Here is a 23,254-nt window from a genome sequence, read left to right on the forward strand (position 1 = left end):
AGCCCAACATGGGGCTTGAACTCAGGGCCTGAACTCACAAAACTGTGAGATCATGACCTGAACTGAAATCAAGAGTTGGGCACTTAACTGGCTGAGCGTCCCAGGCACCCCTCTCCAGGACTTTCTAAGTATACATTACCTGTAAACAGAGTTTTACTTTTTCTTCTCCAGTTCTTATTCCTCTAATCACTTTCTCTTGTTTAATTGCATTTTCTAATACTTCCAGTACAATATTGAATAGTAGCGGAGATGATAGGCATCCCTACCTGTTCCTAATATTAGTGGAGGTACCTCTAGTAAGTTTCCCCCTTAAGAAAATTCTAACTTTAGGGGTGCCTGGGTGGCTCAGTCGGTTAAGCCTCTGACTTTGGCTCAGGTCATGACCTCTCAGTTTGTGAGTTCAAGACTTGCACTGGGCTTTCTGCTCTCAGTGCAGAGCCTGCTTTGGATCCTCTGTCTCTCTCTATCTTGGTCTCTCTCTGTCTCTGTCCCTGCCCTGCTCTCATTCTCTCTCTCTCTCTCAAAAAATAAACATTAAAAAAAAAGAAAAAAAAGAAAATGCTAGCTTTGGGACTTTATTTAATGTATCCATTGAAACTTCTATTTTCTTAAGTGTTTATCACAGCCTTTAAAAGTACCTATGGAGAGGGATGCCTGGGTGGCTCATTTGGTTAAGTGTCTGACTTCGGCTCAGGTCATAATCTCATTGTTCATGGGTTTAAGCCCTGCATCGGACTCTGTGCTAACAGCTCGGAGCCTGGAGCCTGCTTCAGATTCTGTGTCTCTCTCTTCCCCTCCCCTGTTCATGCTCTGTCTCTCTCTCTCTCTCTCAAAAAAAAAATATATATGTAATAATAATAATAATAATAATAATACTTATGGAGATAATCATATAGTTTTTCTCCTTAGATCTATTAACATTGTATATTATATTAATTGATTTCCTAATATTGAAACAATCTTGTATTCCTTTAATAAATCCCATCTGGCCATGGCGTATCATTTTTTTAAAATATGGTATTGTTGGGTTCTATTGGTTAGCATGCTTTCTAGAACTTTTGCATTGATGGAAGGGATGTTGGCCTATAATTTTTTTCATACTGTATCAGGTTTGAAGCAACTAAAAATGGGAGGATAAAGGAATGAGGAAAGTAGATTGAAGTCAAGATTGTTATAAAGGAACATGAAGGGAGTTGAAGGATACCATTAAAACTTGACAAAAACAGATATTAACAAGTTAAATTAGAAAGCAGGGGATTTGGGGCTTGCTTCATAAGAAGAATATTGATGTTTTCCTTCATTTTCCATACTCTGGAGCAATTTTTGGTGTATTGAGGCTATCTGGTTATTCCCTCCTGCAATCATTTGGACATAATGTTTTTGGTGGGATAGTTCTCTAGTAGGGTGGTTTAGTTGGTTAAGCGTCTGACTCTCGATTTTGGCTCAGGTCACGACCTCAGGATTCGTGGGACCGAGCCCCATGTCAGGTTGTGCGCTGTCATTCGGGTTGTGCGCTGACAGCGCAGAGACTGCTTGTCTCTACCCCTCTCCCCGCCTCAAAATAAATAAAGAAACTTTAGAAGAAAAATCTTACCTTGAATGCAAGCACAGAGGCCCCTTCCTTGTCCTAAGTGCTCTGATTCTCCAGAACTCGGTCAGTGTTCTTGCAGTTGGGGTGGACTTTCTGTCTTGCTGGTAGGATCTTAGACCAAGCTTAGGGCTCCCACTGCTCCCCTCTTCTGCACAGTTTTTTTCAGATAGCCTTCGTTTTCCAGGCAGGCTGGCAGCGGGAGGGTGAGTAGTAGCTCACTGGGAACAGATGATTATTCTTCTAAAGATAATGTGAAGTTTGGGCATTTTCTTTATTCTGCTTATGCTAAAGGTGAGGGTTTAGGGAGCGTTATTTGTCCTTTTCTTTTTTTCCCCCTTCTTTCCTTTTTTTTTTTTTTTAGAGCATGATGGGAAATTGGAATTGACGTAGCCACCATTACCTTGGTGGTCCAGAATTCCATTTCTTGAGTTTGTATCATTGGCAGTGTGTTTGGCTTTCATAACAAATATGCTGGGCTCAGATTGGCCTAGACAGTAGGAGAATCCACTGTTTTGCCTGTAACTAGGAACTGGGTGCAGGATGTGCCAGCTTAGTGTGCTGGGGCTGTCTCCAGGGTGTGCTGGCTTCATCCCCAGGCGGGATGGCAGCAGCAGTTTCAGAAGCACAAAGTCCAGAGTCCACTGAGTCCTGCCATAGATTGGATTCCCTTGAAGCAGAGCCGGTTTGAGGGATTCTTATACAATTGATTTCTTGATGAAGTCCTCTCAGGAGACATCTCTAAGGGAGTGAAGGCCACAGGATGTAATGGAGGAAGCAGCTGGGTAGAGATGTGATTTTAGGAGAAGTACTGCCTCTGATCTCACAGGGAACTCTGGAGCATGAACAATACCCCAGAATTTGTCTTGAGGAAGATGGGACAAGGGGGCTTGATTTTACAGCTCGGCGTCAGTTGTTGATTATAACTGAGTCACATTCCCACTCCTAAGCCAATTAGCAGGTTGAGCTCCACCATGACCGGCTTAGACAGGTGAGATAACCCAGAGCTAACCCAGACTTGTCATCTTCCTCGAAGTCAAGTGAGAGAGGAGAGAGTTCTAGAGCAGCAGTCAGGTCCAATTAGGAGGAAGTGGATGTCAGGCAGGCAGCCATGTGTGTGGCAAGTGTCTCTCTTGTGCCAGGCACAGGGGCGCAGCAGTGAACGCACCCCATGAAGGGCCTGCCCTCCTGGGCTCTCAGTCTGGCCAGGAAGACACACAATAAGAAAATGAGGTGATTCAGGGTTTTGATAGGTACTGTGGAGACCAGGAAAGACAAGGGAACAGAGATATCATGGAGGGGCTCCTTTACATTAGATGGTCAGAGAAGGCCTCGCTGGGGTGGTAACATTTGAGTTGAGTCCTGGAAAAAGTAAGGGGAGAACAGGATACTGACTGAGGGAACAACAGTGAATGAATGAAAGAAATGCCCTTAGGGGGTCAGGAGCATTAGGACTGGGGAGGCAAGTTGGGGGCACAAATGAGGCTGCCCTCATCCAGAGGGGGCAAGGCTTGTCTTAGATAGAAACCCTAAGCGGGGAGCCTGGGCTGGTCAGGCAGAAGTAGGAGTGGGTCAACCAGGGTGTGGCCACCAGAGGAAACAGTGTATGCAAAGGCTATGAGGTGAGAGCTCAGCGCTGCCTGTGGCTGGGGTGGGGTGACCAGAGAGGAGAACAAGGAGGGGCTGGAGCGCCTCTTGGAGCTCAGGAAGAGGTTTGGCTTTATCCTAGGATGTAGGGACCCAGGGACCCAGGGACCCAGGATGGATTTTTAGCCAGAGAAGGAGGTGCTTATACTTGAGTTTTGTGGGGAGTGGATTGGAATGGGCAGGGGTGAAAGTGAGGGGACCAGGCAGGGAGGGTGCCTTGTCAGGATGACATTGAGAAGTGAGAAGCAAAACAGGCAGACTTGAACTGATGTGATGGGGAAGAGGGGGTGGCATGAAAGAGGGAGGGGACAAGGGTGATGGAGGTTAGTGGCCGGGGGCCAGGTGGGAGGTGTGCTCATGAATCCGGAAGGGAAACCCCAAACTCATGCTCACAGGTTAACGCTAGAGGAGAGTGGGCCCCAGCCAGTCCACAGCGTGGGGGTGACAGGGTATATGGAGCCCCCTGACATCCCTGTCCCCCCTCTCCATTGGCAGCGTTCTGGAGCACCTCAGCAATCTCTCCAGAGAAGTGAACCTGGACTATGAGCGCAGCATGAACAAAATCAACTTTGACCAGATTGTCTCCTCCAAGCCTGACATGTTCTCCTACGTGACCCTGCCTAAGAAGGAGGAGGAGAAGGTGCCCAGGCAAGGTGAGGGGCGTTGGACAAAGACCCCATGGCCACCCCGCTGGCCACAGCCCTCCTGCCCTCCCTTCACAGCACCCACTGTGTTTCTTCTCCAGCTGCCTGGAGGGCTAGGGTCGGGGTGGGGGTCAATGAAGACTCCTTTAAAAACCAGTAGTGTGAGCAGGGCTGAAGGAGCCAGGTAAATGTGTACTAGGACAGCAACTGTTGAGAAATGGATGAAAGGGCTCTGATGGTCTGACTGAGGAACATACTGCCCGCCCTTCCTCCAGTAGCAGGAGCAGGTGGCATTGCTACAGCCCCATTTGACTTGTGGCAGACTGAGTCTCAGAGTAGGACACTAGTTCCCCCAAGTCTTCCTTTCTTTGAGTTCCCTGATGCCCGTGAATTTCATTCCTGTGAAATGCCCAGGAAGCTGGGGCAGTGCATGGGTGGTCGGCACTTCAAGGGTCCTGGTGCCCACATCTCCTTCGCTTGGTGCTGGGTTATGTTGCAGCATGGGTGGGAGTGAAGGGGGAGATGGTCTGTGACTCTCCTGCACTTCAAAGGGGTCAGTGACCCAGAGGGGACTGGAGAGGATTCATTTACTCGCCCAGAGTGGGCAGCTCATTGCGACGCTGTAGGGCCACTCTGGAAGGTCTTGGGAAAAGAGGGGTTCTGGGGACGTGGGTGTCTCTGTGGGAGGAGACGGGAGTTGCATCTCTCCATCAACACCCCTGATGTTGTCCCAGGCCAATCTGACACTGGCCCTCTACCGCCATCCCTGCAGGGCTGGTGAGTGTTCCCAAGTACCCCTTCCGGGAGCAGAAAGAGGATTTTACCTTTGTGTCCCTGCTTACACGGCTGGAGGTTATCACGGCCCTCAGCAAGGTGCGGGCTGAGTGCAACAAGGTGACTGCCATGTCCCTGTTCCACTCAAACCTCTCCAAGTACAGCCGCCTGGAAGAGTTTGAGCAGATTCAGTCACAGACCTTCTCTCAGGTGCGTGGTCATCAAGGGCATAGAGGGCTGCACACAGGCCAGAGCCTTGGAGCTGACTGGCTAGTGGTGAGGCTGTGGGCTCTTGTTCTCTTTAAAACCTAGACCTTGTGGGAGGATGGGGGGTGGTGCTCCCAGGAAGATGGCTCATCCCAGAGAAGAAAGGAAGCCCAAGGTAGTCACTTTCCAGCCAACCCTGGTGGCCTCTGAAGCAGACCCCTTGTGTTGGAAAGGAGAGCAGGAACCCCACATACCCCCTAAGAATTGGGGTGTGAGGGAAGAAGGGTACAGGCTTGTGGGGGATCATCACCAGGTGGTCCAGAGAAAAGCTCCCCTTCTCTGTTTCATTCTGTGTCTCTCTTTCTCTGCTCGTTTCCTGTGTCTCAGTCTCTGTCTCTTTCTTAGCTGGAGGAAAAGTCCTGTTTCTGCTGTCCCCTTTCCCCTTCCCCCAGAGCATCCCTGGTCCCCAGGGTCACAGGAGGGTGCTGGTTGGTAGGGGTGGGGGGAAATCCTTCTGTGGTCATCTGGGTCCTGGGACCGCCCCAGCACAGTGGTGCACGTAGCTGTGGGCAGCACGTTCCTGGGGCGGCCGCCTGATGCCACCCATGGCCACTCCAGGTGCAGATGTTCCTAAAGGACAGCTGGATCAGCACGCTCAAGGTGGCCATGCGTAGCAGCTTGCGTGACATGAGCAAGGGCTGGTATAACCTCTACGAAACCAACTGGGAGGTGTACCTCATGTCGAAGTTGCGCAAGCTGATGGAGCTGATCAAGTACATGCTGCAGGACACGCTGCGTTTCCTGGTGCAGGACTCACTGGCCAGCTTCTCGCAGTTCATCAGCGACGCTTGCTGCAGCGTGCTTGACTGCGCTGACGACATGGTCTGGGGCGAGGACTTCATCAACAGCCCCTACAGGTTGGGGGAGGTGCCTGGTGACCCCACCGCCACTCCTTGCTAGGCCCCAGGGGCCAGGCTGGTGCAGGGTGGGGGGAGGAGGGCAGCCAAGATGAGGGTGCCCAGCACTGCCAGGTCTCAGATGGCAAGGAGAGCCTGGCCCCTGCCCTGGTGGCCAGGGAATGTCCCACCAGCTCCAGCTTGCATGTCTCTGGTGACCTTCATTTTCTCAGTCGGCAGTTACTCTTTGAGTACTTGCCATGAACCAGGTGGGGTTCTAGGGGAATAAGAGACGTATGACTCCTACTCTCACGGGGGACAGACTGCAAACAAATGAATCAGTAGCTGGTCATGGCCGATCTTGGCAGGGGGTGTGACAGACCCTGGGTGGGGCAGGGGAATTTGCCAGGGGTTCAGGGTCATCTGAATGAAGACCTGAGACTGTGAGGAAACTGGCTGCAGAGATGCTAAGGAGGGGCGCCGGTAGAGGGACCAGAGGCTCGGAGGGGGAGGAAGAACTCGGGGCGGTCGAGGAAGGAAAGGCTAGAGCTATAGCTGGAGCAGGGAGGGCCGGTCAGGATGGCGTGGGAGAAGTTGCAGTGGCAGGCCAGATCACAGAGCCTCCTTGGGTCATGGTCCGGGGCTAGATTTATTCTAAGTGTGGTTAGCGGCCACCAGAGGGGAGTTATAATCTGATTAAACGATGCTCTGGATTTGTGGGGACAAGTGAGGCAGAAGACAAATGAGACCAAGTCTCCTACCATTGTCTAGATGAGGGAGATGACAGAGGGGGCTGGGATCTGAGGGCAGCAGATTTGGGGCCATGCATGGGTGGCAGTGCTACAGGCCGGGCTGCAGGAGGATGTGCAGTGGGAGGAGGGGAGGGGAGGAGATGAGCTGACTCCTGGGGTCCGCAGCTAGCACTGAGCCCTGAGGGGAGCTGGCAGAAGTCAGGGGACACAGAATGTTTGAGATGCCCATTAAAGGTCCAGGAGGGTGGTCTAGAGTGCAGCAGGGAAGCCTGGCTGGGATCTAGGCTTGAGGGTTGCTGGTGTGTGGTGGGCATCTGAAGTTAAAGATGGTGGCCTCCCAGGGAGAGCACAGGGGCCACAAGGGCCCATAGTCTGGCCGACCTGCCCTGATGACCTCAGGACCGCATGGGGGGCCCTCCATCTCCCTGGTGCCAGCGGACCTCTGGGCAAATGGCAGAAACGGAATAGGCTTTGGTAACTAAGTTACCAGTGTTTTTCTGGTAACAGGTTTCTGGGAGGAGGGAGAAGGCACTTCTCATGCATGGAGAAGCTTGAGAGCCATCATGCTGGCAGGAAGGGCAGAGGGCTGGGTCTGCTGCTTGCAGACCTCCTCAGGCCCCTGCCCACCGTCAGCCCAATCATTGTCCCACAGGCCCCGGAAGAATCCCCTATTCATTGTGGACCTGGTGCTGGATAGCTCAGGGGTGCACTATAGCACGTCACTGGAACAGTTTGAGACATGTCTGCTCAACCTCTTCGACAAGGGCATCCTGGCCACGCACACGGTGCCCCAGCTGGAGAAGGTACAGCTGTAGCTCGAGGCCAGGGCCCCTGCTGCCCTAGCTGCTAGCGGCTACTGAGCTGCAGGCTAACCGTATTACAGTGGTTCAGCTTTCGTACGGGCCTCCCACCTGGCCGGCAGTGTTCTCAGCCCTTTAATTCTTGAATGGCTCACTTACTCCTCACTACAAGCTGCCCTGAGAACCATTAGCATCTCCATTTTGTTGTGAGACTTGGAGAGGTCTAGCATAAGGGCGCAAAGCGCCTAAGTGTCAAACCTACTGTTCAAACCGGGCTCACTCACCCACCCCTGTCACAGCCGTTCTCGCCCAGATTCCACCCTCTTTATCCCACCCAGCTCCTGGTCTCTCTCTTCAGCTAAGATATGGGTGCAGACTGACCTCCACAGGCAGGACCCCTTGTCAGAAGTCCCTACTCATCACCACACCTATGTATATCCCACTGCTCTGGGCCCAAGAGCTTCTGGAACTTCAGGCCCCTCTTGTCTCCCCTGCGGGTTAGCCAAAGCCATTGGTGACCTGGTGGCCCTCTCTGCTCCTTTCCTGGGCACTGGACCGAGTCAGGCCCAGGTAGAGGAAGACGCTACCCTTTGGTCGGGCTCATGAGGCTTCCAGCCCTATATTAGTCCACAGCCCGCTCTCAGAGACACCACAGCAAACCCTCTCCCTGACCCCCACCACGCTGTCTGTGATTGGCTGTACTGCTGCCCATTCTGGCTTCGGGTCTCATCTCCAATCCCTCTGCCCACCTGCCTGCCCCATGGCTCACCCCCTGCCTTTGGCTCCACAGCTGGTGATGGAGGACATCTTTATCAGCGGCGACCCCCTGCTGGAGTCTGTGGGGCTCCATGAGCCACTGGTGGAGGAGCTGCGGGCCGTCATCGCCAATGCTGTGCGCAAGGCCATGATCCCACTGCAGGCCTATGCCAGGGAATACCAAAAATATCTGGAGCTGAATAACAATGACATTACCACCTTCCTCAAGTACGTGCATGCATCTGAGGGTGTCTGTGTGTGTCGGTGTGACACCGGGCCACCCACTTACCACCCTCTGCCCCTCGTGTGTGCCCACTGTCCACAGGGCCTACCAGACACAGTGCCCATCAGCCGAGGAGGTACGGGAAGTGGTGCTTACCCACCTGCGGGAGAAAGAGATCCTGGACAGCTCGCTGCCCAGCAGTATCGTCATTGGGCCCTTCTACGTCAACGTTGACAATGTCAAGCAGAGCCTGTCCAAGAAGCGCAAGGCCTTGGCCACTTCCATGTTGGACATCCTGGCCAAGAACCTGCACAAGGAGGTGGACAATGTAAGTGCCCAGCCACCTGGCCCTGGTGACTGCAACAGCACATGCACTCTTGCATACAGGGTGAGCTCCCAGGAACAAGGTGTCCCTAGGCAGGGCCAGGGTGTCTGCAGATGCCCAGGCTGATGGGAGGATCTGGAAGTCACCCTGCCTTGACCCTGTCTGTGGGGAGGCATCCCATATGGAAGGTCTCAGGGAATGGGTACTGTTAGCTCTCTCCATAGACCTGGAAAGACCTGGGAACCCCTCCCAAAGACGGGCCGTTTCAGGGAACTGAGGGCATGCAAGTGCAGGCCTCAGGAGTCCCATGCATGTGTTCACTGGACACAGGAGGCTGGGGGGGGGGACCTTGGCTCCCCAGCGAGTCAGCTGCAGGGTATGGCGGGGTGGCGGCAGTTACCTGTTGGGAGACATGGGGGTCCAGGAAGGAGGAGCAGGCCCCAGGAATGGCCAGGGAGGGTGCATGGCCTCCCTAGCCACTCCTCTCACCGCCAGGTCTGTGAGGAGTTTCGCAGCATCAGCCGCAAGATCTATGAGAAGCCCAACAGCATCGAGGAGCTAGCTGAGCTTCGCGAGTGGATGAAGGGCATCCCTGAGAAGCTGGTGGGGCTAGAGGTGAGGCAGGTGTAGGAGGGACCAGAGGCTGGTGTCTGGGGGCTTGGAGATCAGGAGCTGGGAGGCCGGAGGTGAGGTAGACCCAGAAGATGGAGGTTTGGAGGGTTATGAGGCTGGATGCATGGTGGACATTCAGAGCCATGCTGTCTGGGAGGCCAGACAGAAGGTATGGGCTGGGGGCTGGGTTGGGGCTCCCCAGCTCCAGGCCTCGCCTCTCTGGAAGAGAGCAGCCTTTCTTTAGCACTTGACCACTTTGGGGTCCCACACACGCAGTTCTCATTACCACCTGTCCATGCAGGAGCGGATTGTGAAGGTCATGGACGACTACCAGGTCATGGATGAATTCCTTTACAACCTCAGCACAGAAGACTTCAATGACAAGTGAGTGGGAGCTCGGCTCCCATCCCAGAGGGTAGGGAAAGAGGTGTGGAGACGCATGGCTCTCAAATATCCCTGAGGCCACAGGCTGTGTGGTTATACCAGAAATGCCTGGCAAGTTGTCAGAGACCATGGCTCCACATGGGCCAGGGCCAGGGCCAGGGCCAGGTGGCCAATGGGGCAGAAGGAAATCATTTGAGCCTCTTGGCCTAGGGACCCTGCTGCCCCCTCACCCTGTCTCCATTCTCTATACCATTGTCAGCCTGACACACACATGTTCACATGGGCCTAGGATCCCCTTGTTTGTGGTAGGGACCCTTTGGGATCCTTGGGAACACTGAGTGAAGGCAAAGTCAGACCGGTGGTCAGTCCCTGGGGAGGAGTGCTTGTCTCCCCCCAACTCAAGAGCCTTGTGGGAGATGGCTTTAGGTTGGAGTTTTGCTCCCAGAAACCCCTTGTCTGCCCTGCCTCACAGACTGGGGGTGCCTTCAGAATGTCAGGGCCTGGGAAAGGTTGGCACTATCTCCTGGGAACCCTGCCAAGAGTCCCAAGCATCAACCCTCCAGGGCATCCTGGTGCCCAGGGTGGGCTTCCCGCAAGGTCAGCATTGCTAGGCCAGATTTAGGCAGAATCCTCGAATCCTACAGGGCCCCCACATCAGCCAGGCAAAGGGAATTGGTCTGATATGAAGGAAGTTAGCCTGGTGGCCCTGGTTGGTCACCCAGGAAATAGAGACTAAAGGCTGTTGCTTTGTCTCATGGGAGGTAAGGCCCCTCCAGACCCTAGAATGTAAGAGGGTAACTCAGCATCGCCTTTCTCATTTCCAGCCCCATTCTCCCTCTTGCCCCATCACTGCACTGGGCACCTTGGACCTGCATCTCCCTGGATGCTGAGCATAGCTCCCAGACCACAGTCACAGGGCAGGGACTGCCTCCCCTGCCAGGCAGGCCTGCCCCCAACCCTGATAGTGGCAATGGCTGCCTCCAGCTCACTTCTACTTCCTGGCTGCCTGGCCCTGGCTGGCTCCAGCGGCCGCCTGGATTCCTCCATTCTCCCCTTAACCCTGGGTGTCCCTGTCTGGCCTGGTCACCCTATGATTTCATCTGTGACCTTCCCCCCATCTCCATCCCTGCACCATCCAGATGGGCTGCCAGCAACTGGCCTTCTAAGATCCTTGGGCAGATAGAGGTGGTGCAGCAGCAGCATATAGAAGATGAGGAGAAGTTCCGCAAAATCCAGATCATGGATCAGAACAACTTCCAGGAGAAGCTGGAAGGGCTGCAGGTGGGGCCAGTTGAGGGGTCTTCTAGGACTCGCTCCCCACCGCACATGTGCTCCGGGCCCAGGCCTGGCTTTATGTATGCAGGAGGGGCTATGGCAATGTTTGGTGGATGAACTGGTGGGTGGATGAAAGAACGGCTGAAAGAATGAACTGAAAGGCTGGATGGGTGCTTAGGCAGCAAGGTCCAGAAAATTCAAGGTTGCAAAGAGCCCCAGCTCTTCTGTTGTGTCCTCTGAGCCCCGGGCGGCAATGGGCACAGTGTTCAGGGTTCTGGGTCTCCCTCTGACCTTGCTGTGTTACCCTGGGGCGGTTAGCCTGCCTGTGATGGGCCAGGAAGCTGTTCACTCCAGGAGAAGAAAGTGCCCCCAGAACTGGGAAGTGTTGATGCCTAGGAACTTCGGACCTCTGTGTGTGTGTGCTGGGGGGGACGCATGCACATGGTTGGGGCCCCGGAGGCCTCTGACCCCAGCTCCTCGGCCCACAGCTGGTGGTAGCTGGCTTCACCACACATGTGGAGATTGCACGAGCACACGAGATTGCCAACGAGGTGCGGCGGGTCAAAAAGCAGCTGAAGGATTGCCAGCAGCTAGCGATGCTGTACAACAACCGCGAGCGCATCTTCGGCTTGCCCATCACCAATGTAGGACTCCTGTGGCACTCCAGCCAGCAGCCCCCAGGGCTCAAGGAAGAGCCCACAGCGTCTGTGGCCGTATCTGAACCCAGCTGGGCCCTGGGTGGCAGGGCCCTGACGTTTGGGGGGTGGGGCTGAGCAGGTTGCAGAGAGGGAATAGCTCAGCCCTGGCCCTCAGGGCAAGGGGACAGTTGGAACCAGGCAGGAGGTTTTGCTGAGCCACTCAGAGCCCAGAACCTGTGCGCATCAGGAAGAGGGGAGGCCAGGCCAGGGCTCATGGGGACAGGATCAGGGACAGCAGCTAGGAGTAAGGAGGGGGAGGGGACCTGGCCCAAGTTTGGACAGAGACCGGGAAGCACCCCAAGACAGCCTTGGTTCGTCTGCCCCTGTAGTACGACAAGCTCTCCAGGATGGTGAAGGAGTTCCAGCCCTTCCTGGATCTCTGGACCACAGCCTCTGACTGGCTGCGCTGGTCTGAGAGCTGGATGAATGACCCCCTGTCAGCCATCGACTCTGAGCAGCTGGAGAAGAATGTCATCGAGTCCTTTAAGACCATGCACAAGTGCGTGAAGCAGTTCAAGGACATCCCAGGTAGGCAGCCAAGCCGGCCTGTCCCCCCTTTCCCTGCCTGTGCTGGCTGTTTGTCACACCTGCCTGTTCTGCCTGGAAGCCTGCCAGGAAGTGGCCTTAGACATCAGGGCCCGCATCGAGGAGTTCAAGCCATACATCCCACTGATCCAGGGGCTACGCAACCCTGGCATGCGAAACCGGCACTGGGAGGTGCTGTCCAATGAGATCAACATTAATGTCAGGCCCAAGGCCAACCTGACCTTCGCCCGCTGCCTCGAGATGAACCTGCAGGACCACATTGAGAGCATCAGCAAGGTGGCAGAGGTGGCTGGCAAGGAATACGCCATTGAGCAGGTGGGTGGCCACCAGCAGGCCCTGTCTGAAGGCACAGGAGTTTGACAGTCCTGGGCCCCATCCCTGGGGTCATTCACTAGGCTCAGGGGTTGAGGTGCATTCTATTTGGTGAGCAATCATGTACATAAAGTGCTTGGTGCGTTGTTATTACTCATTTACTCCTCTCGAATACTTCTTGGCCCAGGAAAGAGCTGATAACAGATGGGTAAATTAAGGCTCAGAAAGGTTCAGCACCTGTCCAGGGTGACATAGCCAGTAAGGGCTAGAACTGGGACCAGAACTTCTTAGTTTCCTCCCAATACATGCAGCACATGTGTGCATACCAGCTGGCCTTAAATTCGGACTAGGGCCCACGGGGGATTTGTTAACCAGACAAGCAGAGAATATTTACCAGAGGGCCACGATCAAGGCTGGACAGAGCCTGCTCTTCCCTGCCCAGTGCTGGTCATGCAGCATGTGGACCAGCTCCTTCCTGGGACCCAGCTTCCACTCGCCCCCCACCCCAGGCACTGGACAAGATGGAGAAGGAGTGGTCGACCATCCTGTTCAATGTGCTGCCCTACAAGGAGACAGAGACCTACATCCTCAAGAGCCCAGACGAGGCCTCACAGCTGCTTGATGACCACATTGTCATGACCCAGAGCATGTCCTTCTCACCCTACAAGAAGCCCTTCGAGCAGCGCATCAACTCCTGGGAGAACAAGTTGAAGCTGACCCAGGTGGGCTCTCCCTGTCCTCACTCACCCCTCCCAGCCCTCACAGAGGCAGCCCTTTATGGTGTCTGGGTGGGACTCGAAGCGGCAGAGTGCCTTGCCCAGGTTTGCCCTGCTCCTAGAGCTCTGACAGGCTTCTCTCATTCAGAGAAGAACAGCTAGTTTGAGGCTGTCCATCTCTGAGGTTCGGCTGCCAGAGAAGGCAATTCAGGATGTGAGGGTAGGGCTAGTGTTTGGTCTGCTACTATGGCTGGGGAGAGGCTCGGGAGGCATCTGGTCTTGGGGCTAGCACCTTCAGTCTCAAAACTTTCTGCGCTGGATGCCACAAGGCCCTGAGGCTCCTCAGTGCCCTCTCTTCTCTGCCCTGAGCCTCCCATTTCCATTTCATTTGGAGCTGGCTCAGAGGGAGGGGGCACTGGGGACTGCCCCTCTCCGGGGCTCTCAAGGCCAAGGCAAGAGCTGTCTGCAGAGCCTTGGAGGACTGTCCTGGGGCTAGGCCTACTGGTATGATTCTTACAGTCCCTTCCCTGGGACCTTCCTGGGAGCTGTTCAGAAACCTCCAGTGAAGGCCAGGAGCCAAGTGAGGAGGTCTTATCCGTGTGCTCCTTGGATCACTCAGAGATGCCCAAGTTCGTCGGCATTGTCCCTGGGTCTCCCTGGGTCACACTGTCCCCTCCACCTGAAGTTTCATCCCTTCCTGCCGTCCCCTTCAAGGCTCAGCATCCGGCAGCCCTCACTGACTCCCCCACAACCACCTGTTATATGGCCCTTGGTAGCTCTTACAGAGCCCATCACACTTGCTGGGCCCTTGGTGATTCAGAGGCAGAACTAGCTGTTTCATGGACCGTGGACACCTCTAGTGCAGGGACCATATCCTGTCTCCCTCTGTTTCTCACATGGGTGTGGCATAGGCCCAGCACAGAATGGCTGAAACACACACATCTCTTGAGGAAAGGAATGAATGAATGAATGAATGAATGGAGGAATTTGCACTGATAGGAAAAGAGATAAATCCTTAAAGAAGGATTTGGAGGTAGAAGTAGAAAGTGGCTTGTTTTGAAGGTGTCTTACTCTTGGACTCATGTTTCAGAGAGTATTTTATGGATCTCATGCTCAGGTCTCAAGACACCTCAGAGAATCCTGGGGTCATAAATCCAAAAGTCCTTCTGGGAAAGGAGACTGGTCTGACATTCCATGTGTTGGACTCTTCCCTCTGTTACTTCAGGGTTTACTGGTGTGAGTGTGTTTCGTAGGGAAGAGAGAAAGCCCCCCTGTTGGAGGCTTGGGTGTCCTGTGGGGCACTTTGACTTTATCTGGAGGGGAGGGTCTCTGTGCAACCTTTGTTCCCTGAGGTCCCGTGACTGGCAGTGTCATCTAGAGATTCACCTGTGGATGCTGGCTCTGGTGTCCAGTGGTCTGCTGAGCACTCTGGTGGGGTGAAATCTCTAGGTCATGGAGGACAGGACCCAACTGAGACCCCAGGCCCTGACAGTCCATGCCCTGTCCAGGAGGTGCTGGAGGAGTGGCTGAACTGTCAACGGTCCTGGCTCTACTTGGAGCCCATCTTCAACTCTGAGGACATCAATCGGCAGTTGCCTGTGGAGAGCAAGCGCTACCAGACAGTGGAGCGGATCTGGAGGAAGATCATGAAGAATGCCTACGAGAACCGGGAGGCGAGCTCACATGGGGATAGGAGGGGGCAGCTGGGACCACTGAGGGCCCTGGTCACATTGTTGGGAGCCTCCTGGTCTCTTCTCTCCCTGAACAAGTAAGACTGAAGGACAAGTCCTAAGTCCTGTTTCTCCCTGATTGGACTCCCCAGTCTCAAGACATACTCCTCAGAAACACAACAGTTGGTTTTCTTCTTGCAGATTTGCAGTCTACATTAGCATTTTAAAGTCTCTGACAAGTCCTGCAAAAAATCAAACTCCTTGGCTTTGTTTAACCCTAATGTTTTTGACTATAGACTTTTTTTCTGTGGATTGACAGGGGTGATGAATGTGGGCCCTGGCTCAGGGCCATTTTCCTGCCCTCTTTCCTTTCCAGTTCCTATTGGTGGTCTCTGGCCAGCATGCATGCCCTCTGAGCCCACCTTGCTGTGTCCCAGTTTGACCATGCTAACTTTTTTTTTTTAATTTTTAAACATTTATTCATTTTTGAGAGATAGAGACAGAGTGTGAGCCAGGGAGGGCAGAGAGGAGACACAGAATCCAAAGCAGGCTCCAGGCTCTGAGTTGTCAGCACAGCGCCAGACATGGGGCTCTAACTCACAAACCACGAGACCATGACCTGAGCCGAAGTAGAACGCTTAACCGACTGAGCCACCCAGGTGCCCTCTGACCATGCTCGCTTCTACTTTCTCTCTGGCCCGGGCCATGCAGGTGATCAACGTGTGCTCTGACCAGAGGCTGCTGGACAGTCTGCGGGACTGCAACAAGCTGCTGGATATGGTGCAGAAGGGCCTCAGCGAGTACTTGGAGACCAAGCGGGGCGCCTTCCCCAGGTGGGCACCACCTGGCCCGTGTCCACTCAGGCAGTATCTGCCCACGAGGCTGGGGCACAGAGGCTGCCTAACCCGCTCCCTCACCCTGTTCCCCTGGCAGATTCTACTTCCTGTCAGATGACGAATTACTTGAGATTTTGTCCCAGACGAAGGACCCCACAGCCGTGCAGCCCCATCTGCGCAAGTGTTTTGAGAACATTGCCCGGGTGGGTAACCGGGCCTGGGGCTCAGGCCTTGGAGTTCTGGGGCACCTTCCCAAGGAGGACAGCTCTTCTCTGGCCCCAAATCCTTTTAGCAGGAAATGAGGTGACGAGTGTGATTCCTGGCCTTTGGAGACAGCTAGGGCCTGTGGGAGGAAGGGCAGCTGTAGAACCCCCAGCTCAGGGGAGTTCTGTCCCTCTAGTACACTGAGGTGCTGGCTGGGCCAAGAGACCCAGGAAGCCGAGGCTCCTGAATCACCTCATCTCATCTGTGTCTCCAAGGGAGGTCACACAAGCCTGTGCGAAAGGGGGACACACAGCACAGGCTCCGCCTCCTTCCCCAGGTGGGCTGGGCCGCAGCTGGGGACAAGGCAGGCCCATCCCGCACACATGCAGTTGAGGGAGTGGGTGGAGGGGGCAGGGCCAGCCCACCCAGCACCCAGTGGGTAAGGCCTCTCTTGCCCCGCCCCTGCCCACAGCTGCTGTTCCAGGAGGACCTGGAGATCACACACATGTACTCAGCAGAGGGTGAAGAGGTAAAGCTGTCCTTCTCCATCTACCCATCCAGCAACGTGGAGGACTGGCTGCGGGAGGTGGAGCGCAGCATGAAGGCCAGCGTGCGGGACATCATCGAGAGGGCCATCAAGGCCTACCCCACAGTGAGCCGTGCCTCCCATGCCGACACAGCCTCTGTGCCCCCCTGCTCCGTCACGGGGCTGCCTGCCTGCCGGCCGGCCTCATCCTCAAGCTCTGCCTTGACCACTGCTGCTCGCAGGAGCAGGAGCCAGGGGCTCTCTGGGGGCAGGCAGTCCTTGAGGTTACTGGAGGAGGAGTCTGAAAACGCTCCCAAAATGAGACATGCCCCTGATAATAACCAACCACTGTGGTTGTGTTTCAGGCACTCACTGTGAGCCTGGCCTGGCTGGGGCCCTCCCCCATATTATCTCCCTCAGTCCATGGTCGGCAGCTCGCCTAGGTGTTAAGCCTTATCGTATAGAGTCAGTTCAGAGCCGTTCTCTGCCCAAAGGCATGTGATTTGAACGTGACAGTCAGGATCTGAACCCAGGACTGTGTGTTCCCTGAACCTAGGCTCCCACCCCTCAACTGCAAGGTCTCCTCTGCTGAGGAAATGATGACTCTGCCCAAATGACTCTGCCAGGAGGCCTAGAGCTTAATGGCTTCTCTGCTTCTGAGGCGGAATTAACTACTTGGGCCTAGAAGCACAGATGAAGTTGAAGCGAACAAGAGGATGCAGGGTTGGGGCTGACAGCCGCCTGGGTCAGCCCTGCCTATGTTATCTTTCTAGATGCCCAGGACCCAATGGGTTCTAAACTGGCCTGGCCAGGTGACCATCGCTGGATGCCAGACCTACTGGACCATGGAGGTGGCAGAGGCCCTGGAGGCCGGTAATCTCAGTAACAAGCTGTTCCCCCGGCTTGCCCAGCAGGTGGGAGATCACTATCTGCTCCCCACCCCGTGCACCCCTTACCCTGGGAGAACCCAGTCCCTCGAGGACGTTTTCCTATATTGATCCTGTAAGGGGCCTGGAGTGAGATCTAAAGAGCAATAGGCCAGACACCTCCAGAGATGAGTGTCTCAGAACCAGCCACTGGTGGGAGAGACTGGAGGTCTGAGGAGAGTTCTGAGCCCAAGCAAGTGCCCTTCTCCTGATGGTCAGTGAGAGAGTCACACCTGGGGCCTTCTTGCACTGTGCCGAGGGCTCTCCTTAGTCTGTACACCGGCTCCTCACCGCACCGCTTCCTCAAGCCCCTTGCCAGGCTCCACCAGCTGGCCCTCAGAGGCTCACATGACACTGTATGCTGCAGGGAGGCAGATGCCATGCATGTACCTCTGCTTTTATCTGCTCTCCTGCCAGACTTCCCAGGTGGCCAATGTCCTGCCTGCCCTCTCCCTGCCTAGTTCTGTGCCCCTTCCCATCCTAGACCATAAGAGGCCCCCAGAATAGAGATTATTCCTGGCAGAAGCCCACCATCTGTGCAAGGGAGGGGAAACCTACCTGCAGTGTGATCATGCCAATATCTGACAGTTTCCCCACGCTCCTGCAGCTCAGTGACCTGGTGGCCCTGGTGCGGGGGAAGCTGTCCCGCATGCAACGAGCTGTGCTATCAGCACTAATTGTCATTGAGGTCCACGCCAAGGATGTGGTGAGCAAGCTGATCCAGGAGAATATAGTCAGTGTGAACGACTTTGAGTGGATCTCACAGCTGAGGTGAGGATGCAGGGGCCCCTGGGCCCGGCCGTATCCAGGGCCAGGGCGGGGTGGAGAGGCAGTCTACATTAGGCCCTGGCACAAGCTGGGCAGGGGGCCTTGATGCCCTCATTCCCCACCTTGCCTTGGCCACATACCCAGTGGCCCATGGTCCCCATGACCCGGGAACCCATCTCCCTGAAATGCCAGGTACTACTGGATGAATAACAACCTGTACATCCGGGCTGTGAATGCCGAGTTCATCTATGGCTACGAGTACCTAGGCAACAGCGGGAGGCTTGTGATCACGCCCCTGACCGATAGGTGAGCATCCCCCTCCCCATGTACCCTTCTACCCTGGGAGCCTCCCTCCAGCTCTGGCTGGCCTAAGAGTTTGGGGACCACAAGGTACTATCAGTCATCAAAACAGTGGAAGGTTAGGAGCAGGGGTTGCAGGTTCAAAACCAGTTCTGCCCATCATAGGCTGAGGGACCTTGAACAGGTGACTCAACCCTACGTGCCCCAGTTTCCTCTGCAGCTTCCTCAGGGTGGTTATGAGAATTTCGCCAGCCAAGGTCTAAAGCTTTTAGCCACACATGTGGCACTCAGTAAGCATCTAACGGATGAGCTTTACTAATTTCATCAGTGAAAGCCTTCTTTCAATGTACCAGAAAAATTGATCTTGAGAGAAACAAGATCCTGTTCCTTTTGTACAGTGAACAATTCTCTTCTAAAATAATCAGTCATTTCCTCTGGCCACTTGTACTTAGCAGCAGTTGAATTTTCAAGCTGGGTTTTGAAGAAGGAAAGTGAAGTGTGGTCAGAGGTCAGCCATCCCAGCAGGTCCCTGAGCAAAGCTCTGCAGGGTCATGGGGCCAAGTGGGGGAAGCACTGGGCAGGTGGCCGAGGGCCCCAGTCCTGACCCCAGCAGCCAAGGCTGGGCACACGTGGGGCCCTGACAGGAGGGAGAAGCAAGAGCCACTATCCACGAGACCCAGCACAGGAAGGCTCTCTCTCCCTATGTCTCTGGGAATCCTGAGGAAGGAGCGTGGCCCATGCCTACCTCCTCTCACTCCTGCAGGTGCTACCTGACTCTGACCGGGGCCCTGCACCTCAAGTTTGGGGGTGCCCCAGCTGGCCCAGCTGGCACAGGGAAAACTGAGACCACTAAAGACCTGGGCAAGGCCTTGGCCATCCAGACAGTGGTGTTCAACTGCTCTGACCAGCTTGACTTCATGGCCATGGGCAAGTTCTTCAAGGGCCTGGCCAGGTGAGGCTGGGCATGAGGTTGGTCCAGGACAGGGCAGGAAGGCTGACCTCTCCCAGGGACACTGCCTGAGACTCCCAGGAGCATCACAGGGTGGAGGAGGGGACAGGATGGAATAATAGCAGTCAAAGACTCAGTCCCTAATGGGCACTGGGCTGAGGTGGTGGGTGTTGGGAATATGTCCAAGCTGGCAGAGATGATCATTGTAAGCTTCCTCTCAGCAGAGTCACAGGGGGCTTTGGAGATGTCAAGTGAGCTCTGAGCTCATATCCCCCCATTGTTCTTACCTCATTCAGTGCTGGGGCCTGGGCCTGCTTTGATGAGTTCAATCGCATTGATATTGAGGTGCTATCTGTGGTAGCCCAGCAGATCACCACCATCCAGAAGGCTCAGCAACAGCGTGTGAGCATCCGGGGTTCCACCACCACCCCATGCCTCCCTCAAGTTACCACCGCATCACTTCAACTATCCCCAGCATGCCCACGCTGCCATGTGGCTCCTCATACCGGCGGCATCAAAAGCCAGGCACTCAGGCCTGCCCTGAGCCCAGCCTGTCTCATCTCACAGGGGACTGGGCAGTCCCACTCCCCCTTGTGGAACTGTCCCTGAGGGGCTTTTGTAGCCAGTTAGAGAGCCACGCCCTCGCCCCACTCCAAGTGTAACTTTCAGGCCGGCTGTGGTGGAGGAAGGGGCCCCTTATGGACATCCTGACCCTTATGGAAAGCCCCAGCCATTTGTCCCTTCTCTAGCCTCATTCAGAGTGGCCAGAGTTCTCCTCCTGGAGATAAGAACTGGGAGGCTGGCAGGTGCCCAACCCCACCCCAGTAGGGTGCTGGGTCCTAGTCAGAGCTGAGCTTGCCCAAGTCTAGGAGAACCAGTGTCAGGAACTGGGGGTAGGGTGTGGGTAGAGCAGGAGATATGTGAAGACCTCAGGGAGCCGGGACCTGGGAGGCTGCTGGTAGCTACCGGGACCAGAGGTCTTAGGTCAGATCCTGAGGAGCCAATCCTCTCTCCTGGGCTGAGCAGCTATAGCTGGGACAGGGCATCCACAGGGAACAAGGGGCCCATCCAGAGAGGAGGCAGGTGAGTCAACCCCTCCCCTCCCCCCACGTAGGTGGAACGCTTCATGTTTGAAGGTGTCGAGATCCCACTCGTTCCATCCTGTGCTGTGTTTATCACCATGAACCCAGGATATGCTGGTCGCACTGAGCTTCCTGATAACCTGAAGGCGAGTTTGGGCATAGGGCAGACCTAGTGACTTCTCAGGGTACTGGAAAGCCCTGGAGCTGTGGCCTCAGAGGTGCCATCAGGGATGATGACCCCCGTGGCAACCCTCCTGCCCAGTGTCCTGAGACCCACCCCCCAGCCATGGAGAGGAGACCCCGGGCTCGTCCTCAGGTTTGGGAGAAGTCAGGGGGCAGGTTCAGGTCAATACGAAGGACCGATTTCTAATGAGTAGAGTGGTCCAGTCACAGGGGAGGATACACCTCAGCTATGGCAGGCAAGATGCAGAGGGGAATCCAAGCATCGGTGAGGCAGGAGGGTAGTGAGGCTGCCTTCTGAGAACCAGGCAGTCCAGAGAGTGAGTTGTGGTCTGGGAGGGGAGGCCTGCTTCTCCATTCACGTGTGTGTGCACTCCGTGCCCCAGGCTCTCTTCCGGCCTGTGGCCATGATGGTCCCGGATTATGCCATGATCGCGGAGATCTCCCTCTACTCCTTTGGTTTCAACGAGGCCAGTGTGCTGGCCAAGAAGATCACAACCACCTTCAAGCTGTCTTCCGAGCAGCTCAGTTCCCAGGTGAGGAGGCCCTGCCCCGACCAGGTTCCAGGGTGTGAGAGCTGCCATCTGCTCCCGGTGAGCCCCATAGGATGGGAATTACATCCCCACTTCTCAGCTGAGGGCTAGTTCAGATGCAAGGGAGGGCCAAACATTAGGAAACCAAGGGCCACACAACCCAAGGCTGAGGAACAAGTACACTGGGTCTTACGGGAGCCCCGCTTCCCCCCAAGCCCCGCACCATGGGCCATCCATTTGGCATGCTGAGCCCAGCTTCTGGGACAGCTGCAGCGGACACCAGTGCGGACACCAGCACTGGTGGGTAAGCTTTCCCGTTTGGCTCCCTTCTCAGGCAGCCTCCCCCTTTGCAGTGGCAGAGATGAGCCAAGCTCTGGGCTTACATGCTGCCTGCTTAGTTTCTCTTTCTTAAGAGTTGTAGAAAAAGTCCCTGGTGTCATCCTAATGGGCCCCTTCTGGGTGACCTGCTCATGCATGAACACCAATCACTGTGGCCAGGGGGAAGCCGTACGGCCTTTGGCCAGGGGTGCCCCCCAAAACCCACGTGCTGGAGGAGATGCAGTCTGTTCCCAGGAAAAGCAGCAACTGCCTGCCACAGTGCGGCCCGGGAGCCAGAACCCCTACACACCTTCTTTGTAACCGTCCACTTCCAAAGATGCTGCCCTCCCGTCAGACTCACTGTACCCACGTGGTTCTGGAAAGGCAGTCAACCCTTCTCAAGTGCCAGTGACTCAAAGTGTAGCCCAGTCTCTTCATCCTGCTCCAAGTCTGAGACTTCTGGGAAGTGCGCTGGTCCGTGGGTCAGGTCCAGATGTAGCTCTCATGGTCTGGCCTCATAGACAAAAATGATAATGGAACTGGAGAGTGTGATGCTAAGTGAAATAAGCCATACAGAGAAAGACAGATACCATATGGTTTCACTCTTATGTGGATCCTGAGAAACTTAACAGGAACCCATGGGGGAGGGGAAGGAAAAAAAAAAAAAAAAGGACGTTAGAGTGGGAGAGAGCCAAAGCATAAGAGACTGTTAAAAACTGAGAACAAACTGAGGGTTGATGGGGGGTGGGAGGGAGGGGCGGGTGGGTGATGGGTATTGAGGAGGGCACCTTTTGGGATGAGCACTGGGTGTTGTATGGAAACCAATTTGTCAATAAATTTCATATATAAAAAAAATAAAATAAAATAAAATAAAATAAAAAACAAAAAACAAAACAAAACAAAACAAAACAAAACAAAAAAAAATGATAAATTTAAGGGGCACCTGGGTGGCTCAGTCGGTTAAGCGTCCGACTTCGGCTTAGGTCATGATCTCGCAGTTCATAGGTTCGAGCCCCGAATTGGGCTCTGTGCTGACAGTTCAGAGCCTCGAGCCTGCTTCAGATTCTGTGTCTTCCTCTCTCTCTGCTTCTCCCCTGCTCATGCTCTCTCATACTCTCAAAAATAAGCATTAAAAAAAAAGATAAATTTAACTATTTCCAACATACCTGCCATATAATGGAGAGAAACAGAACCAGTAAGTAGCAAAGAGAAAAGCCTTGGTCTTCCCGGTCGGTCCTTGTCGTGTGGCTGAAAGGGTACGTCCAGAGAGATTTAAGAGATAATGTTAGAAGGAAGCTCAAAGGCCCTCAGGGCCAACCCTATTGTGGCACTAATGGGAACTCCTTTCACATTTTTTTCCTCTCTGCCCCTGGTGCAGTGCTGGGACTGCAGGACTCTGCCTGGGTCAGAGTCCTCATCCTCAGGGGCCAAGAGTTGAGCAGGGGATGCAGAATAAGTAAACTTGTGAAGGGAGAGGGCTGCTGGGATGGTAAATAGAAGGTGCCAGAGGAGTGCAAACGAGGGCACCTGGCTCAGGCTGGGGCATGTGGGCAACCACAGATAGCTGTCGGGGGAAGTGACATTGTAGCTTCCAGCTGGGTGAGGGCCAGGTACCAGGTGGGAGACAGAGTGTTCCAGGCAGAAGCCCCCAAAGGGACAATGCCCACCCACCCTTCCTCCTGTGTGGTGGTGACAGGATCACTATGACTTTGGGATGAGAGCTGTGAAGACAGTGATCTTGGCTGCTGGCAACCTCAAGCGAGAAAACCCCAGCATGAATGAGGTGAGCTCCATCCAGCAGCACGCC

The 23,254-nt window shown here is 54.8% G+C and overlaps 1 protein-coding gene across 1 annotated transcript in view; it reads left to right on the forward strand.

Moving 5' to 3' along the window:
• DNAH1 (dynein axonemal heavy chain 1) overlaps positions 1-23,254 on the forward strand; it is a 68,431-nt gene that overhangs the window by 13,864 nt on the left and 31,313 nt on the right. The window contains exons 8-32 of the mRNA XM_047095847.1: positions 3,731-3,888; positions 4,652-4,863; positions 5,479-5,777; positions 7,161-7,311; positions 8,099-8,292; positions 8,390-8,615; positions 9,108-9,227; positions 9,526-9,608; positions 10,748-10,889; positions 11,372-11,527; positions 11,911-12,109; positions 12,189-12,442; positions 12,949-13,161; positions 14,664-14,828; positions 15,537-15,658; positions 15,759-15,864; positions 16,338-16,517; positions 17,165-17,305; positions 17,925-18,088; positions 18,278-18,391; positions 19,149-19,337; positions 19,631-19,736; positions 20,449-20,562; positions 20,983-21,132; positions 23,144-23,230. Coding sequence (XP_046951803.1) covers positions 3,731-3,888; positions 4,652-4,863; positions 5,479-5,777; positions 7,161-7,311; positions 8,099-8,292; positions 8,390-8,615; positions 9,108-9,227; positions 9,526-9,608; positions 10,748-10,889; positions 11,372-11,527; positions 11,911-12,109; positions 12,189-12,442; positions 12,949-13,161; positions 14,664-14,828; positions 15,537-15,658; positions 15,759-15,864; positions 16,338-16,517; positions 17,165-17,305; positions 17,925-18,088; positions 18,278-18,391; positions 19,149-19,337; positions 19,631-19,736; positions 20,449-20,562; positions 20,983-21,132; positions 23,144-23,230 — 4,045 coding nt within the window. The remainder of the gene's footprint in view (positions 1-3,730; positions 3,889-4,651; positions 4,864-5,478; positions 5,778-7,160; positions 7,312-8,098; positions 8,293-8,389; positions 8,616-9,107; positions 9,228-9,525; positions 9,609-10,747; positions 10,890-11,371; positions 11,528-11,910; positions 12,110-12,188; positions 12,443-12,948; positions 13,162-14,663; positions 14,829-15,536; positions 15,659-15,758; positions 15,865-16,337; positions 16,518-17,164; positions 17,306-17,924; positions 18,089-18,277; positions 18,392-19,148; positions 19,338-19,630; positions 19,737-20,448; positions 20,563-20,982; positions 21,133-23,143; positions 23,231-23,254) is intronic.

Source organism: Lynx rufus, unplaced genomic scaffold (genome assembly GCF_022079265.1).
Source record: "Lynx rufus isolate CCGP_SWC_20201006 ecotype Redwood Valley unplaced genomic scaffold, mLynRuf1.p SCAF_4, whole genome shotgun sequence".
Lineage (NCBI taxonomy): Eukaryota > Metazoa > Chordata > Mammalia > Carnivora > Felidae > Lynx > Lynx rufus.